The sequence below is a fragment of the Vanessa cardui genome, chromosome 16 (genome assembly GCF_905220365.1).
Source record: "Vanessa cardui chromosome 16, ilVanCard2.1, whole genome shotgun sequence".
In the NCBI taxonomy this organism is placed as follows: Eukaryota; Metazoa; Arthropoda; class Insecta; order Lepidoptera; family Nymphalidae; genus Vanessa; species Vanessa cardui.
Window position 1 is genome coordinate 8,306,649 of NC_061138.1, and position 16,501 is coordinate 8,323,149.

The following is a 16,501-nucleotide window of genomic DNA, read 5'->3' on the forward strand; positions in this document are numbered from 1 at the left end:
AAGTAATGTTTTTACCCTGGCAACATTCACGTTACTACCTATTATTTAACTACTATTATCAAATTAAGGTAATGGTTAACGATTATCATTATTTTTAATAGTTAACGATGAAAATTATTATTTTAAGTATAATTATTAGATTATTTTTATTATTATCGATACAAATTGTCTGATTTTTTTTTAAACATTTAAGAGCTTTTTGAATATTAGGTAAAAGTCACACGGATAAACGGCAATTTATATTCTATTTACTTAGATAATAAATAATTTTAGTATGTAAGTAGGTGAGTGAGTGACAATTTACGAGTATATGAATTTGTTTTAAAAAGTAGTTACTTTTATCTGAGACTGTGAGACCAAGATTAGATAGGCACGGCCCTATGTTGATAAGGATACCGGATTCCAACAATAAACACGCCTCAACTTTTAACGTATTAAGTTAGAAATTTAAGTATTTTCTTGAAATATCTAAATAACGTATTGTTTTTTTTATTTAACTTAAATTACGATTTTAGTTTAAATTAAATATTTTATAATAAGGTGAAATTATTGGTAATTTAATGAGTCTGTATAATGGGGTCAATGAAGCGGGTACCTAGACATATGTATGTGGAACTTTTCGGCCTACTTTTTAAAATAAGATAAATTTATAAAATTTTCTAAGCGAAATCGACTCAGTGGAAATAGGTCTCATTAGACCTAAGTGAAATATTTAAAATAATAAAGTGTGAAAATTGGTAGAAATATAATTTAGCGAGCGCGTGGCGAGCCGTGGGGCGCCGAATCACGCGCACTCTTACGCCTGCGTGTGGCAACACTAACACGTACTTTTCGCGCAATTTCTAACCGTCAACCCCCTCTACAACTCAGCGCCTATATGGGGTTGTAAAAAAATTCAACATTTTAGTCAAATTTCAATACAATATAGTCATTTTATGAACACCTTACGTTTGGTATATTTCAATGGATAATAATGACCTTTTATTTATTCCTTTTCTGTAATTATACAATAGAAAGTCACCGAAATTAACTCGATTAGAGAAACCAGTGCTTTTACTTGTAAAAGATAATATTAATAATAATAATATAACATTATTAACAAAAATTATAAACAAAAACGCATAGCGCTCCAAACAAAAAACAAATTTGAACTTATGTCCAATGTAAGCAAACAATTTTACTATTTTTATTCAAAGCGAAGATATTATTTATATATATTAAATATATTAATGAAAGTATTTTTGCAAAAAAAAACCACATTTATGTTTACATTAAATCCTGCGATTTAATACTTGAAAAGCCAAAACGAAGAATGTTGTACAAACATTTTCACAACTCATAACGCTTTTGTAGTTGTTTTTGTTTTTTTTTCCTGTTTCATACAATTATAATAAATCAAAGGTAAATCTATTGTATTGAATGCATTATTCTAGAACCTAATTTTAACGTAACTGTTGCCAGTATGAAATAATGAAAATAAATTAAGATTTAAAAAATAAAATCCAGTTACTTAAAAGCATCAGTTCATTTTAATATGAAATAATAATTTAACGCTATTTATTTTAATTGTTATAATACAACTATAGTAAAATAAAATAAAATTATAATAATTGATTGTAATATTTTGTAGCATTAAAAAAAAACATTTTATAAAATGGTTTATATACCGACTTAATAATTAAAAATTACTTTTAATTACTTCGTTTAATTTATTTCTATTTGAAATCATTTAAATTAAAACAAAAAAAAACTCAGAAGGTAGGTAGAATAAGTACCTACTTAAAATATTTACACAATATTTTAAGGAAAGTAAATATGACGCAAACTAACGAATTCTTTATTAATATTGATTAAATAATTATTTACTTTAAGATGAAATAACATGTGCTATAAAGTTCCTATGAACAGAAGAAAGTAACAAATCCTAAGCAATGTAGATGCGATGTAGTTTCAAAATATGATTAAAAAAATTCCATTCACTTTTCTGTAGTATAAAATATATTAATTTAAAATATTTTTGTGCTTTGTATTTTATTTATTAGCCAGCACTCGCTCGATTTGGATAGGCAGATATTGTTTTGAGTCCACGCGAGAGATTTTGTGCCTACATAGTAACTTCCCACAGATGTGGGTAGTTCTCACAAGACTTAGCCATTTTTATAAAATATCCTTTTAAGGTTTTAATTATTCTTGTCTGTGTTGAATATTTTTTAAACGTTTTGATCGTATATTTGCTTTTTTTTGTAACATTTTAATTATTTTTTTTTATAATTAAGTCTAAAATTAGATACCAATAAAAATTTAATTGGTTGATAAAAAATATGTTGTACCATAAGCTTAAAGAGTAATATACTTATAACTGTAAACTTAATTGTAACTAGGAAGAATATGGAGAATCATATAAAAGATTATATTTGGCGAAAATATAATTTACGTGTTTTATAGTAATTCAGTCTTAGGTTTAAATAAATGTTAAATCTGGAGCAGTATCCCTCATGGTAGAGCCACGTGGCGCAGCCGCGCCTCGTCCACGGCAGCGCTGCATGTCAGTTTTCTGGAAAAATTGTCAAAAGTAGCACAGCGGTGCGACGGCGCGCTGCGACGAGCAAGCAATTCGCGAGGCTCGTGCGCGTGTGTGCGTCTCGTCGAGACCGCGGCGCGCTCGTGTGCGTGTACGTAAAGTGAAGGTCGAATATTTTGTCCCTACTCCTCGGTCTATTGGTGTTCACGAGTCGACACTGTGATAATGAAGTGTCGCGGTCCCGCTCGCTCTGCTCGACTCGCATTCCCGCCGAAAGGGACGGCAGGTGGTGTGCGCGTGCGTCGGAGCCTCCGCCGGCGCCGGCGCGGCCTGCCCTCATCAGTCTCCCCGCGGCGGGGAAGCAGTTCGTGTGTGCGATTCCGCGTCGGCTCGCCCCGCGGCCTCCGACCGCTCTGCGTCGCAAACGAATATTTTTAGATAACGGCGCGAATAATTTATTCGTAAGTTAGTGATCGCGCGCACTTTTGCGGATATCGGAATCGGCGCATGCGGGTCCGTGCGTTCCGTTCAACGCAAGGAGGCCGCCGACGGAGACGTCCCGATAGGTAAGCTGCGCACTTCCTGCGCGCGCGCCGCCATGTTCGGTGGGAACGTCACTTCCGTCAGCGCGAACGCCGGAACCGGCGGCCGCGGATCTCGGGCCTGCGGAGCTGCGCGGCGGCACCGACGGCGCTCGCTCCCGGCTCACTCGCCGCTCAAGTGCTCAGGTCAATGAGCGACGGCTTTCGATTCATAAAATGTCGGTCGTTCCATTCACGCCGCGGGGCGATGCTACGCCGACCGCTCACTCGTGACCCTCGCGTCTTCGAATATTCATGTCTCCATCGATAACATCGTAACCTCTGACTTCTTTTTGTATTATCGCGTTGTTTAGTGAACACCGCTACTTGAGGCCGGACTTCGTGCGAAGTGCTGAAAACAAGTGTCATTTCAATCGCTGGACGATATACGTTAACTGTGAATAATGTGTGCAAAGTGAATTTATATTGTGATTATCAGTCGTTGATGATGGAATTTTACATACAGTAGCGTAAGATTAGAATTTATTTCTATTCATTTTTCAATTCTTAATTATTTGTCGCTGCCACTTCGATCTACTTTCAAATTTCAAATTTATTTTTATTCATTCTTTCGAAAAAAAAAAATTAATTGAATTGAATTAAAAAAAAATCGAGTGTTTTTTTAAAAACAAATGAGGGTAGAAACAAAATGCATTATAAAACAATCTCATACTAAGCAAAAAAATGATGACACACGAAATGAACGATAAGTGTCGATCGAAGTGATAGCAATCTCTCTCGTACGCAAGTAATAAATTGAAACAATGAGATGTAGTAGCGGCGACCGCGTTATCGACAGGACATACGTCACTAGCGGAGCGTGACGTCTGGTTCTAGCGTCCCTCGCGCTGCGCCCGCGCATGCTCCACTTCTCGCTTCTCACCCCCGCCTGTTCATTACCCTCCGGTTGTAATCCGCACCGTATTCGTTTACACCCGTACACCGTTAACTACAATACATTCCTCGGCGCCTTATGTAAAAACTCAAATACTTATATATCATGTTTTCTTATTATATATATAAAAAAAGTTATAATCGTAATTATTGATATCTAAGACTTATTATATTTTATAATTTATGTTTTTGTTAAATAATCACACTCAGTTATAAAAATAATTTAATATATCAGACAATAAATATAGGCATATAATTATAAAAAAATTAAATACGTTATAGTTATTTAACATTTTCTAATGTTTCTTTATTATTGTTGTTTACATTGTATAAATATTTTTTCGAATTAATTTGCGTGAATATGAAAATATAATATCCCTTTAAAAAAGTAGTGTGAGGATGATTCAGGTGCGACGTCAGCGACACGTGTGCCCACTGGCCGCAGTAGTGACTCAGCCCGCAGCATCTCACGCTGACGTAGTGCTCGCCGCCATGCGCGCCCTTCGCTCACTAACCTTTGCTTCTGATAAGTAGTATCGCCTCACCCGCTCTCCGACTCATTCATGCCTAACCGACACTCGAATTTGGGACATTCGGTGCGACGCCTACAGTCGCCGAATCATGAGCAGTGCGCCTCCGCTTCCGTTGCAGTGCGCGGCGTAGGCGCACATTTCATAAGCATTTCCTTTGCGGCACTTCCCACCGAAGGGACGTACCTACACCGGCCGCGCTGCGAGCGCGCTCCCACAATTGCTCCTATACAAAAGGAACGTGATAGCCAAATTTGCGTGTAGGTCGATTCCGAGTGCGATATGCAAATGTCACATTACTAAATTGGTCAGTCATTATTATGTCCGCAGTTATGTACATACGAGTATAGAACGCGACCGTTTCGTCATTCATGATCGTATTCAAGTCGGGTGGCGCGACGCTTCCGTCCACGCATAATCCGCACTTTAAAACTTGTGATTGCTGATTTCCGTCGAGCACGGCGCTGGGCGAATCGCACTGGGCACGTCTCGGTGTATAGGGAAGGTGAGGCGGCGGGAAGAAGCCGCTTCGCACGTCTCGCTGCGCCAGTTCTCAGCCCCACGATAAGCCAATAAGGGTCGCGCCACAAAAAGCGATCATTATAAAGGTTGTAAAGCCTGCATCGGCGCCGAGCCTTCCCAGAATCAGGGCCATTCTTATTTTGCGCTCCCGCCTTATTCACGGGCTTTTTTGTTTGGTGTTGGTCATTTTTTTGACGGGAGCGGTATTCTTGTGAGAGCTTCAAGGAAATGGCTTATTGGGTTTCGTATAAGAGTCGGGCTTATCTGAGAAGAGAGATCGGCACCGCGGCCGAGCATGGGAACGTACGTCAGAGGTCTCGCGAGTCGCGACGGACCGTTACGCGAGCAGCGTGCCCGCGCCACATTCCATTGCATCTACATGTCATCGCCTGTCTTTGGCTCGTGACGTCACGCAGCAATCATAGATACGACCGGAAACTTTTGCTAATTGCTTCGCGAAATAACTTACATATATACGGGCTCACTTCAGCGACAAAAGTCAATAAACATTTTCTGACTACCACTTGTTACTTCGCTCATAAAAATAATAACATATATTTTTTTCTTATTGGCGCAACACAATACCCAATATACTATGTACTATCGCATACAAATATTTTAAATTAAACTAAGCAAAATTTCGAAGATCCCATTCTATTAAAAATATATATTATTATAATTGTATACATGACCCTGTGTGTAATGCGTCTTTTATCAAAATATCTGTATACCTAATATATATTAATAAATATTAATTGCTATTTTTAATTGAATCAAATATTGACAAATGTCCGTTGAATACTTTCTTGACAAAAGTTTCACACAATTAAATAACATTCATGTCCTTATAAAGCGCTATAAATATTAAGCAAACGTTCAAGCAAATTAGCACGAAAAATTGATAATTGCCTAAATATGTTATTTTCTCACAGTGAACGTGTCGCGGCATTTCCCACCGTCTGCTCGAGGCGCTGGGAAACTGACGTTAGCCTTATTTCCATTACGAGTAACACTGATAAGAGCTTCTGTAAAAACGCCACGGATATTTCACGATGTCGACAATTTATTGAAACGATGCAACTGATTCCGATTTATAGATGTCACTGCGATTAACGGATAATTCAATAATTGATTACATTTGTGGTCTATGGTGTAATTTCTCTATAATTAAATAGAACTTTCATAGTTTTTATGTTTCAAATAATTCTTGATTTTATCTAAATACGTTTTACTTTATAAAATATGTTATAATATATAGTTATAAAATATTCGTACATTAATTTAAACTTTCGGTTTTTTTCAGGAGCTGAGAACTATTTTCCTGTCGAATGAAAAGTAATCAAATTATTTCAAGAGAAGAAGCTTAAGCAGCGGAGGTGGCAATTCGGGTATGTATTTGCAAATTATTAATTATTTCTACAAAATGTCATTTTGGCTATTTCGAATAAAAAATATTTTCGCAATTTAATGATAAAGAATAAAATTGTACATTTTAGATTAGATGATTACTATATATTGTATGTGTTATGTTCATAGAGTAGATTAAATTGCGTAATTTTGTTCAGTATAATTAGAAATAAACATGAATTCATAATTTTTATAGTGAAATTAATACGTTTAGCGAGCGATTTTATTTACATGATATTAAGGTGAATAGTACACACGTGTCGAAATATTTCCGTCGAGGAGTAGAGTGGAAGGTGCTGAGGTCACGGGCCCTTATTGGGGCCAAAGGGAAGTTATAAATCTGTCGGCGCGAACAATAGCGCGATAAGGAGCACCTTACGTCCGCGCGATAGTGGCGCCCTCGCGCTCTGTGGCGCTCCCGCAGCCAAAACATTTTGTTACTTTGTTGAGCTTTCGCTTGGTAAGCCAAACCCTTAGCTCCTTCATTATAAGTACATCATTACGTGTTATGAGTAACGAGTACGTACAATAAGTGCCGGCCGTTTTGTATTTGTTGCGTTTCGGTGTTCTCTGATGCTGGCAAAAAATATATTAATTAAACCCATGTACCGAGAGATAATGTGAAATGGGAAATCGGCGTAACTCAAACCTTATCGGTCATTAACCTTCACTCCTAAACCGGGCCTCACATCTCATTTGATGAGCGCGTTTTATGTACCTACATACCATTTTATTTATAATAGAATTTTATCGTCCTATATTTTTTTTATAAATTAGTATGAAATCTTTAGTCATTTAACGTATGCCGTTGTTCGTTCTTTGAGATTAGCGGTCCCATATAGATAAGCTTTCAAATTTTCAGTATTCAATAAAGTGATATTATTATGATATAATTATAATAAACTCTGGACGTCAGGTAGGCGCCAACGAAACCTTGACCCCTTTACCCGGTACGCTTGCGGCAACAGACCGCGGGGGCGGGGCGTGCGGGGCAGAGCGGCGTCGCGCACACAATAGACTATTCTGTGACATCCGAACCCACCACTGATATCAGCAATCTCATCCCTTGGATATCAATTATAAGTATTTGAAGCACCGTAGCTGCTAATGATTAAAATTACCAATATAAAACAACAAACTGTTATTCTCGAAGGGCACTTGTTAATTACTCGCTATCCCAATGTAACGCGTAAGTACTTGTGTGTATATTCGTAGTAACAAATCGAAGTACTTGCTCAGATTCGATAACAATTGACGGTAGTCGGTTTTACTACTTAATGATTAAACCGTTGACAAAAATCAAAATAATCGTGACTCGGTAAAGTTGGTCATGTTAGTATGTAATTAGAGGCGTCGGCGTCGGCGGCGCGCGGGACGAGACAAGGCTAACAAAATTCAGGGGGCGGCGCGGGTCGCGGCCCGCGCTTGAATAAAACATGCCGTGTGCGCCGCGCCTTGGCGCCACCGCGACACGGACCGTCGATATACTAAAACAATACACGGAATCTAGGTCCTAGACGCGACGCTGAACGGCCTCCGCCGACCGTCGAGACGACTGCTGCCCTGAAAACTAAATCGATGTCACACGCCACCCGCGCGCTCCGCTTCGCCATCTACGTCTAGTCGTCTACGCTTAAATATATTCGCGCACAATTTATACTCCTTTGCGACACAATGTTTACATCGGATTGAACGTACGGCACAATAAAACGATTCACATCGGCAGATTTCAATTTCATCGTCGTATTGCATTGCACTTGCCGACTATTTTAATGACTATTAAATAACCTTTAAATATCATAAAAAATCTTTAAATATATTGTTTATCTGAGCAATACAATAAATTTATATGTACGTATATAGTTCTAGGTAATAGACAAAGTTGTTTCAATTGAACGCGCGGGTTACGTGCTAGAGATTAATATTTCCTGAAATACTCGTAACGGTTTGGGAACGTACTTAAGTATTATTTTTGTAAACGATACTCTTTCGGATATACGATCCGCCGCTGGAATGTCATTTCTTTGTAAATAAATTCACGAACGCAGTAGCAATAATCAGGAATGTGAATTGTCTGCAAAAAGTGTGCTTTGAATATGTATCGTGTCGGACGACATTTTTGTTTTAAGTCAAATACTGTAATATTGTTTTTATACTCACGTGTCCGTTTTAGCTTTTCCGTTTCATTTCGCTCTTTCAATTTATGTAATGTGAACTAGTATTTTAATTTTAAAATGTACAAACTAAGACAGTATGACGGTATATTAATCAATATCCATTATCTCAATTATTAATTACGCTGAAGGCTTCGTAGCAAAACCGTAGCACCTACGTAGCACTTCGTTGTGTTTACGTAAGTTAACAGCAACCACTAAAAATATGAAACATTAAAAACTAGCCTTAGTATCAAATGGGTAAATAAAACAAAATAAAACGAAAAATGTTTAATATTTTCTAATAAAAATATTGTTCTGTTAGACATAAATTTTAAAATGAACCACGTAAGATGAATTTCCGCTAACTTAAAATCCCAGGACCATAAACTAAAGCAACCTATATACACTCGGAGTGTCCAGTCGCGTCGTGATGATTTTTAAATGTAAAAGCGCGCCTTAATTACATGCATTAATATGCGGGACGCGCGCTATGGGCACGTAGGAGCTATTAGCTTGGACGAACTCGTGTCGCTTGAACACGCCGCCTTCTACATATTGAAGTGACATTAGCACTCATCTTTCAACATTTTACTTATTTTTTTTATTTCTCCATTAAGAATCACAATCAAAAGTTGTCAATGCGAACAAATTTCGAAAGGAATTTACATTGATTCTGGATTGATTTTATTGAATAAAACTAACAAAATAACTTCAATTTTTTTCAATAAATTTGACAATTGAAAAATCGCTTCGTTGTAAACATTTTTTCTAAATATATAATGAGTAGTGTGCACACATGCGTTTAGTTAATTGTTCTAGTATCGCGGCAAATCTCTTATTAATTATGAGTCATGGAGGTGAACATTTATAGACCTTATCTCCGGTGGGCCCTTGCGCTTTCCTTACGGGTTGCGCGCTCGGCTATGAGAATGTGCGGCACCGGAACGAACGGACAGAATTACTACTCGCCGAAAAAAGAATTGAGCCATCATCTCATTAAATATTTACAAATTAAAGCCTGCCGAAACTTATACGACATTTTTAATTTTGGCTTCGTAAAACTGTGTATAAAGCCAAATTAAAGCAATTTCATCACTCCGGTGATCATTCTGCGTCCAGACCAAGAAATTGTGTAACGCATTGAAAATTTTAAACGGCAAACATTAATGGGAGTTATTATAAAAATAACAGTTATCAATTCTCTTGCGTTACGCGGTGAAGGGCAATTTGACGTCAGCGTTCGTCTCGCGTCATCGCACGCGATTTCTACGTCTGAGCAGAGTCTCGGTTTCTTGCCTCAGATAACTCGGCAATAGCAATTGTAGCTTTTTCTATTGTACTATTTAAATTGGATCTAATTTTGCATAATAGATCCGACAGTTATACTTTTGTAGTTTCGATTTAAAAGTCGAGCTGATCCGTAGTCTAAAGACTGAGTCTGAAGCGAGCGCATTGCATAACAGCTGTTGATGAGCGCATCCGCACCCTGCACCGATTATAAATAGCTCGTCGGTCCCTTAAGGCGCGAGCGCAAGTTTCCGGGCTGGAAGTGTGCCGCTTCCGCTGCGCGCGGTCGTTGACGCGCGTGCATTGTCGCCGCACATTCCCCGCCGCGGCCGGCGAGCGGCGCGCGGCGTCGCCGACGACGTTTTTAAATAGAGGACCGATTACGAGCGTCTGGCTACGGCGCCGGGCACATGACCGCGCGAAAGTGCAGCGCCCGCCGCGCCGCGTCACGGGCTATTTGCGACGCGCCGCCTCCGCGCTCGCCGCGCTCCCGGCCGCCCTCGTCGCTCGAGCTGCACGCACCGGCACTACTCCGACTCGATACCTGCCGGCTGCCAACTCACAGCTGATAAATGCCAATTACCTCCAACTCTATGTTACACATGTCCCAAAATAATGAGACATGCACACTCATGTCAGAACCTATCTAACTCTATTTGATTATTATTGGAAATTACAATTACAATAAACGACTCTATTCAATTGTAAAATGTTTTAGTAAATTTTAGAAAATTCTTCGGATAAAATAAAAAAAGTCGCCTTCACATTAGATATCTGTATTTGAAAGAAATGACGCATAGGATGTAAAAAAGCTCGGGTCTTGTAGTAAAACAAAAGACTGGAATAGGCTGGCTTCAGCTGGCTGATTAGAAATGAGACATGTTTGGGATCCATAATAAATTCCTTAATACGTGTATTATATAAAAATATATTTCGGTATACAACTCTCTTCAACTCGCATGTATCCAGAACGGTTCATTAAACGTGTCTGCATATTTTAGTAACTTACGAGTATACTGAAAATCAATATTAGCATTACTCTAATATATAGATATATTAGATAAGTTGTAGGACACGCGGTTGTAAGCATGAGGCCAACGTCGGCTTTGGAGTAGCAGAGGAGCTGCGGCGATTCGGCGCGAAGCGGTTGGTTCGCGGCTGAATAAATTCGGAGGGAGGCGCGCTGGAATGCGGGAGGCGGCGCGGCGCGGGCGGGGAGCGCCGTGCGACTGGCGCGCGCGCCGCTGTCCCACGGTCGCGCAGGCCCGCTCCCCTCACCCCTCACACTTTCTTTCGCGCCATAAAGGTCGTTTCAAATATTTCGGAATGCTGTTTGGTGACATTTCACCGACAAACAGAGGGGGACGATTTCAGCCTCCAGCGTTTAGGTGAGCATTGCGCTCGACGTCGAAGCCTGCGCACTGCACTCGTTCTTCTACCCTAAGCAATCGCGATAGCCATTAGCTAATTACTCACTTGATAGTATCTTTCTTGAAACGATATGAATGCCTACCTACATACTTATATTTATTCGGGATTTCCCATGTGAATTCACATACGATATTTTTATATCTATTACAAAGCAAACATGTTATTGTTAAGCATAGTGCCGTAAGCTTTATCAAAGTTATGACATCAGTTGATTCTCACAGAAGATTTACTATCAAGTATACAATCTCCAATGTCATCACCGAAGGTGTTTACATCATATATGCAGTTAGTTTATTCATAGAGTTCCTTTTCTTAATCGATTTGATTTGGCGATATACCGATGCAGCTACAGCTTCGTTGGACTAAGATTTTGTGGCAAAGCTTACTCGGTCTACTTTCCACGCTCATGTGTGAACTAAGTTTCTCCAATTAATAGATTCGTTCCAATAGCAAACAGCGAGTTGGAGAAAGCCGCGGCGAGCGGGTCAATGTCCGGCGGAATTCACGGCGGTCGGCCGTCGTGAACTTTATCAAGAAATGTGGCGTAACGTTCTAAAATTTCAAAAACAGTACTTGCTTACGCTTAGCCTTTCTGAGAAGATGAGATCGGTGGCCGGCAGGAGAAGCAACCGTCGGCGACAGGGTCGCCGAAGGCAGCGGTCGCAGTCGCGGAACGAACTCGCAGTTTGTAGAGTCGTGCGCCGCTATGAATGGAATGTGGCGGCGGAGGTTGCGCAAGCGGCGAGCGGCGCGCAGCTCGCGGCTCGCAGGAATGCGGCGCGCGCGGGACGGGGCGCGCTGCAGCCTGCGCTGCATCTCCCGGCCATTCACGCCGGCCGCCGTGTGCTCCGCGAAATAACTCACCGTTACAGCCGCGGAATGCTCGCTCTATCTCTAAACCTGCAGCCGCACCAGCGCGCCTCTACTATACCACATTCCTACAGTAATGCCGGCCGCCCGCGTCGACCGCGCTCGCTAATGATATTCGCCGATAACGACTGATATTCATTCCACGATAAGTGTACTACTCTTTGTTTACTACAGGCCAGGTCTAGGATAGCTCTTTTTAATTTGATTCGTTGATTAATTAAATTATAACTGGGCAGTCTTCTTTTGCAATGGGTCATAATAGTTTACTAATGACACTTAAGGATAATTGTGGCAAATAACTTAAGTAAATTTAATCACGCAATTTGAGTAAGTAGTCAAAATATATACATCAATCATTACATAACGAACTTAGTCTGAACATAATAACGACTTTGTAATAAATAATTAGTATTCAAATTAAGCATTAATGATGACGAGATGATTTTGCATGATGCATATTGGAAGCACAGTTTGACACGAGTCTCGCCGTCACCATCACGCCGGACTATGGTGGTCGGCGGAGCGGCATCGCAGACGCGGTGTAAGTGCGCGAAAGTGCGCGCCGCACTATCAATAGTCTGCTCGTCACTCGCCCTACATACTTGTCGGCTGTCGCGTCGTCGCATCCACTACATTTCATTTATACATTATACGTCTCCTTAGTAACGTTTTCTAGTTGCTTGTACTTATTTTTAAATGTAAATATAAAGACTATGATATCCCAGCCTACTTTTTTAAACTCATCAAAGTATCAATTGAAAATTCTGTTAAATTAAAAATTTAGTAGGTTAGGCTTCCCTTGAGCTCAAATTTATTATTAAAATATTACACTGTATTTAAAGTAATAACACAAGAGCGAGCGTTTTCGTTTAAGATATAAGATACGTATTTAAATTGCTTACTTTATGGCTGACTATAATGCCGTATAGTCCGGGTTCATAGTTATCATTATTTAAAACGAGTCCTTGTAATGTTCCAACGGTACAGTTGTCATTATCACAAGTGTAAACACCGAGTTCTTGATAAAAAGTAACATATTTGCACTATTTCCCATAGTTGTCAGCAATTAGAACAGTGTTTGCGAGTGCGGGTATGGTATGTGCGGAGGTATCGGAGGGGAGAGGGAGGGGGGGGCGGTGACACGTGTGGCCCACATAGTGCGAGCCCATTGAGTGTTGCGGACGTGACGTCACCGTAGCTTCACGCACCTGCAACTGCGACGATTCTAGTGCCGCTGATGCAATTATCGATGCATTTTTTATTTCACACTAATTTTATGTTACTATTTACTATTCAATAAGTCAGTCTCGCTTCTCAGTCAATTAGTTAAAGATTCACGTTCGCGCGTTCGCAATTTACTACGACATCAGGTGACGTATTAATAAAATACCGCAAGCGATCGGCGTCGATAAATTAGCAAAATAATTGTAGCGGCGCCACGACTCCCGCGCAACCGCCCCAACAAGGACGGAGCGCTTATTCGGACCATTTGTGGTCACCACTGGCGCACTCCGAAGTCCACGCCTCGCCTAATTAGTACCCGCTCGTGGTGTGGGTGAGCCCGCATTGCTTCGCTTTGCTGCGCGAGCCGCCTTCGTTGCTTCTATATCAGAGAGCGACACCGGCGAATATGCTCAGTAGACGACGGTTGCTCGGATTTACTTATCGATAATGACTCGATCGAAATTCTTAGGACCATGTTAAAATGTATGTTTGTTTAATGTTGCAGAGCGGCGCGAGGCTGCCGAGGTGGCGGCTGAGTCAGCATCGCATGATGTCATATGGCGTGCGGACAATTGGAGCGTCCCGGCGCACGTCACATCCCATTCCCGCCGCATACTTCACCCAATCGAGCGATGACAAATCCATTCATATAACCCACTCTATTGTGCGTTACAGCTCTGTTTAGAATTCATTTATCCTACACTGTATTTGCCTTATTTGTATGTTATTATGTGATAAATTTACCTTAAGCGAATTATATATATGTAATACGGTAATCTAGAGGCGAAGACGACGTAGATACTCGAAGAAGCTCAAGAAACGAAGATACAGAAGATAGAGAAGAAAATAAGATTTACGAAACTGGTTTTCATAATGGTTTGACAGATTGTTCTATATTCTGAGATCATTGTGAAAGCTGATTTTGTTCCTAAATCGATTCAATTCTGTCGACGGAATCAACGCAGCACGGACACTTGAAGAAATACATCACATCGAGCTGTGTGCGCCGGACTTGACTTCACACGTTTCATACATTAAAATGCACTCGTATACATAATAGTTGAACTAATTGTCGTTGCAGAGGGCACGATCAATTAGTTCGATTAATGTGTATTTTTAACGCGATTTTAATGATAAATGTTGTTTATTTACCATGGATTACTATGACATGAATGTTTCCTGTATTATAGCTGTTAGGACATTGTTTCGTATATTGAAAATTTATGATTTTCGATGAAAAATATTATTTTATACATTATTTGTCTCGTAAAATGTTTTTATAGGATGTCTATTCATTTAATTCATTCATTTTTTGCAGGGTCCTATTGGAGTTGATAATTTTTATTTAACTTTTTGTATGTGTTTTGTATTTTGTATTTCATTTCATTATTTGTTTATCTGTACTTAATTATCATGTTTTTTTTTTGTATTTCTGATGCACATATACTAATAAAAAATCTCTTACAGCTTACCCAACGGAACTCCACAAAAAATGATCTCAAAATCAATAAATCTCATTGAGCAAATACCGAATATGGATGTTTTTTTTCTAGAAAGACTTTTGACTCCACTAACAAATTTTCATGAACTGAATTAAAAGAACAAACGACTTTATCATCAAAATATTTCTAAACTCACTTTTTCTTCAAATGGACACCATATAAAATAATTAGGTAATTCCATGTAATTGTCTATTTTCTATAACCTAACATTGTTAGGTATATTTTATGCACGAAAGTTTTCTAAACTAACTTCAGCTGATAACAATCTATATTAATATTATAAATGCGAAAGTAACTGTCTGTCTGTCTGTCGCTCTTTCACGACCAAGCCGTTGAAACGAATTTGATGAAATTTGGTATGAAGCAAACACTACGTTTTTTGTCTAACAAGTGAAAACCAAAACTCTAAAACGCGAGCGAAACCGCGGGCGAAAACTAGTAATAGATACATCAATTTTATATCATATCAAATCATCATTTTCTAATATGTTTTACACATTCACATATGTGTCAGACATATACTTTCTGGTTTTATTCTGTTACCTTCACAACTCGATTACTAACAACAACGACAGCCTGTAAATTTCCCACTGCTGGGCTCAGGCCTCCCTTTGAGGAGACGGTTTGGAACATATTCCACCCCGCTGTTCCAATGCGGGTTGATGGAATACACATGTGGCAGAATTTCTATGAAATTAAGACACATGTCGGTTTCCACACGATGTTTTCCTTCACCGCCGAGCATGAGTTGAATTATAAACATAAATTAAGCACATAAATATTCAGTCGTGCTTGCCTGAATTGGAACCTGCAATCATCGGTTAAGATGCACGCGTTCTAACCACTGGACCATCTGGGCCAGAAAGAATAAATAAGTAAACTTTTTATTTTTTTAAATACTGACACATTTAATATAAATTACACACCTTGCTTCATGTATTTATTATTAGTATTTTACCTAATTGTTATAGATTTTTTTATCTTCAAGTCAAACATTAGCATATGCACTAAACGTTTTTTGTAGACACCTTTATAAAACAGCCTACTTATATCATTTAATTTGATGTTTAGATAAACATGTAAATGACAAATATGCATTCAAAAACTTTGCAATGAAATCTGGACTAATATCAACTTGCTTGTTAATTGAATTACGATCTAATCGCTCTGTAATATATGTTTATGCTTTTATCGTAACAAGAATTCGGGGACTATTTACTAAAAAGTACTATTATGACATACTTTAACTTAAAAAAATTACAGCCCATATACGAAAGTTATGACACTGGGTATAATACAAGATATAAAATTATTTAAGTATTTTCTTTTTTTTGTAAGAATTATAAGTAATTAAAACAAATGGTTTGAAACATTTTCGAAATCTTATAAATGAAACCAGGCATTTCATATCTTTTTAAATTTTCATATTCGTTCTTTGCGTGCGTAGGTATTATGCATGTAATATATAAGATAGACTAAATATGATATCACATAGCCTACAAATGCGTTATTCTTAACGAGAAACGATTATCAACGCATTTATTAAGTCATTATTGGTTAAGAAAACATTCAGGAA

At 38.9% G+C, this 16,501-nt stretch overlaps 1 protein-coding gene and 1 long non-coding RNA gene across 3 annotated transcripts; one reads left to right on the forward strand and one right to left on the reverse strand.

Moving 5' to 3' along the window:
* Positions 1 to 1,707: 1,707 nt before the first annotated feature.
* On the reverse strand, positions 1,708 to 3,108 carry LOC124536432. The gene is made up of 2 exons (XM_047112974.1): positions 3,005 to 3,108; positions 1,708 to 2,934 (listed from the first exon to the last, which is right to left on the reverse strand). Exons 1-2 carry the CDS (start codon positions 3,028 to 3,030, stop codon positions 2,547 to 2,549), a joined length of 414 nt encoding a protein of 137 aa, XP_046968930.1. The 5' UTR covers positions 3,031 to 3,108; the 3' UTR covers positions 1,708 to 2,546.
* On the forward strand, positions 2,837 to 14,780 carry LOC124536433. 2 transcript variants are annotated; one of them, XR_006966871.1, is made up of 3 exons: positions 2,837 to 3,572; positions 6,352 to 6,436; positions 13,931 to 14,780. It is a non-coding gene; the product is annotated as an uncharacterized LOC124536433 (long non-coding RNA). The 2 variants fall into 2 exon arrangements; XR_006966872.1 differs by having other exon boundaries at positions 2,841 to 3,087.
* Positions 14,781 to 16,501: the final 1,721 nt, after the last annotated feature.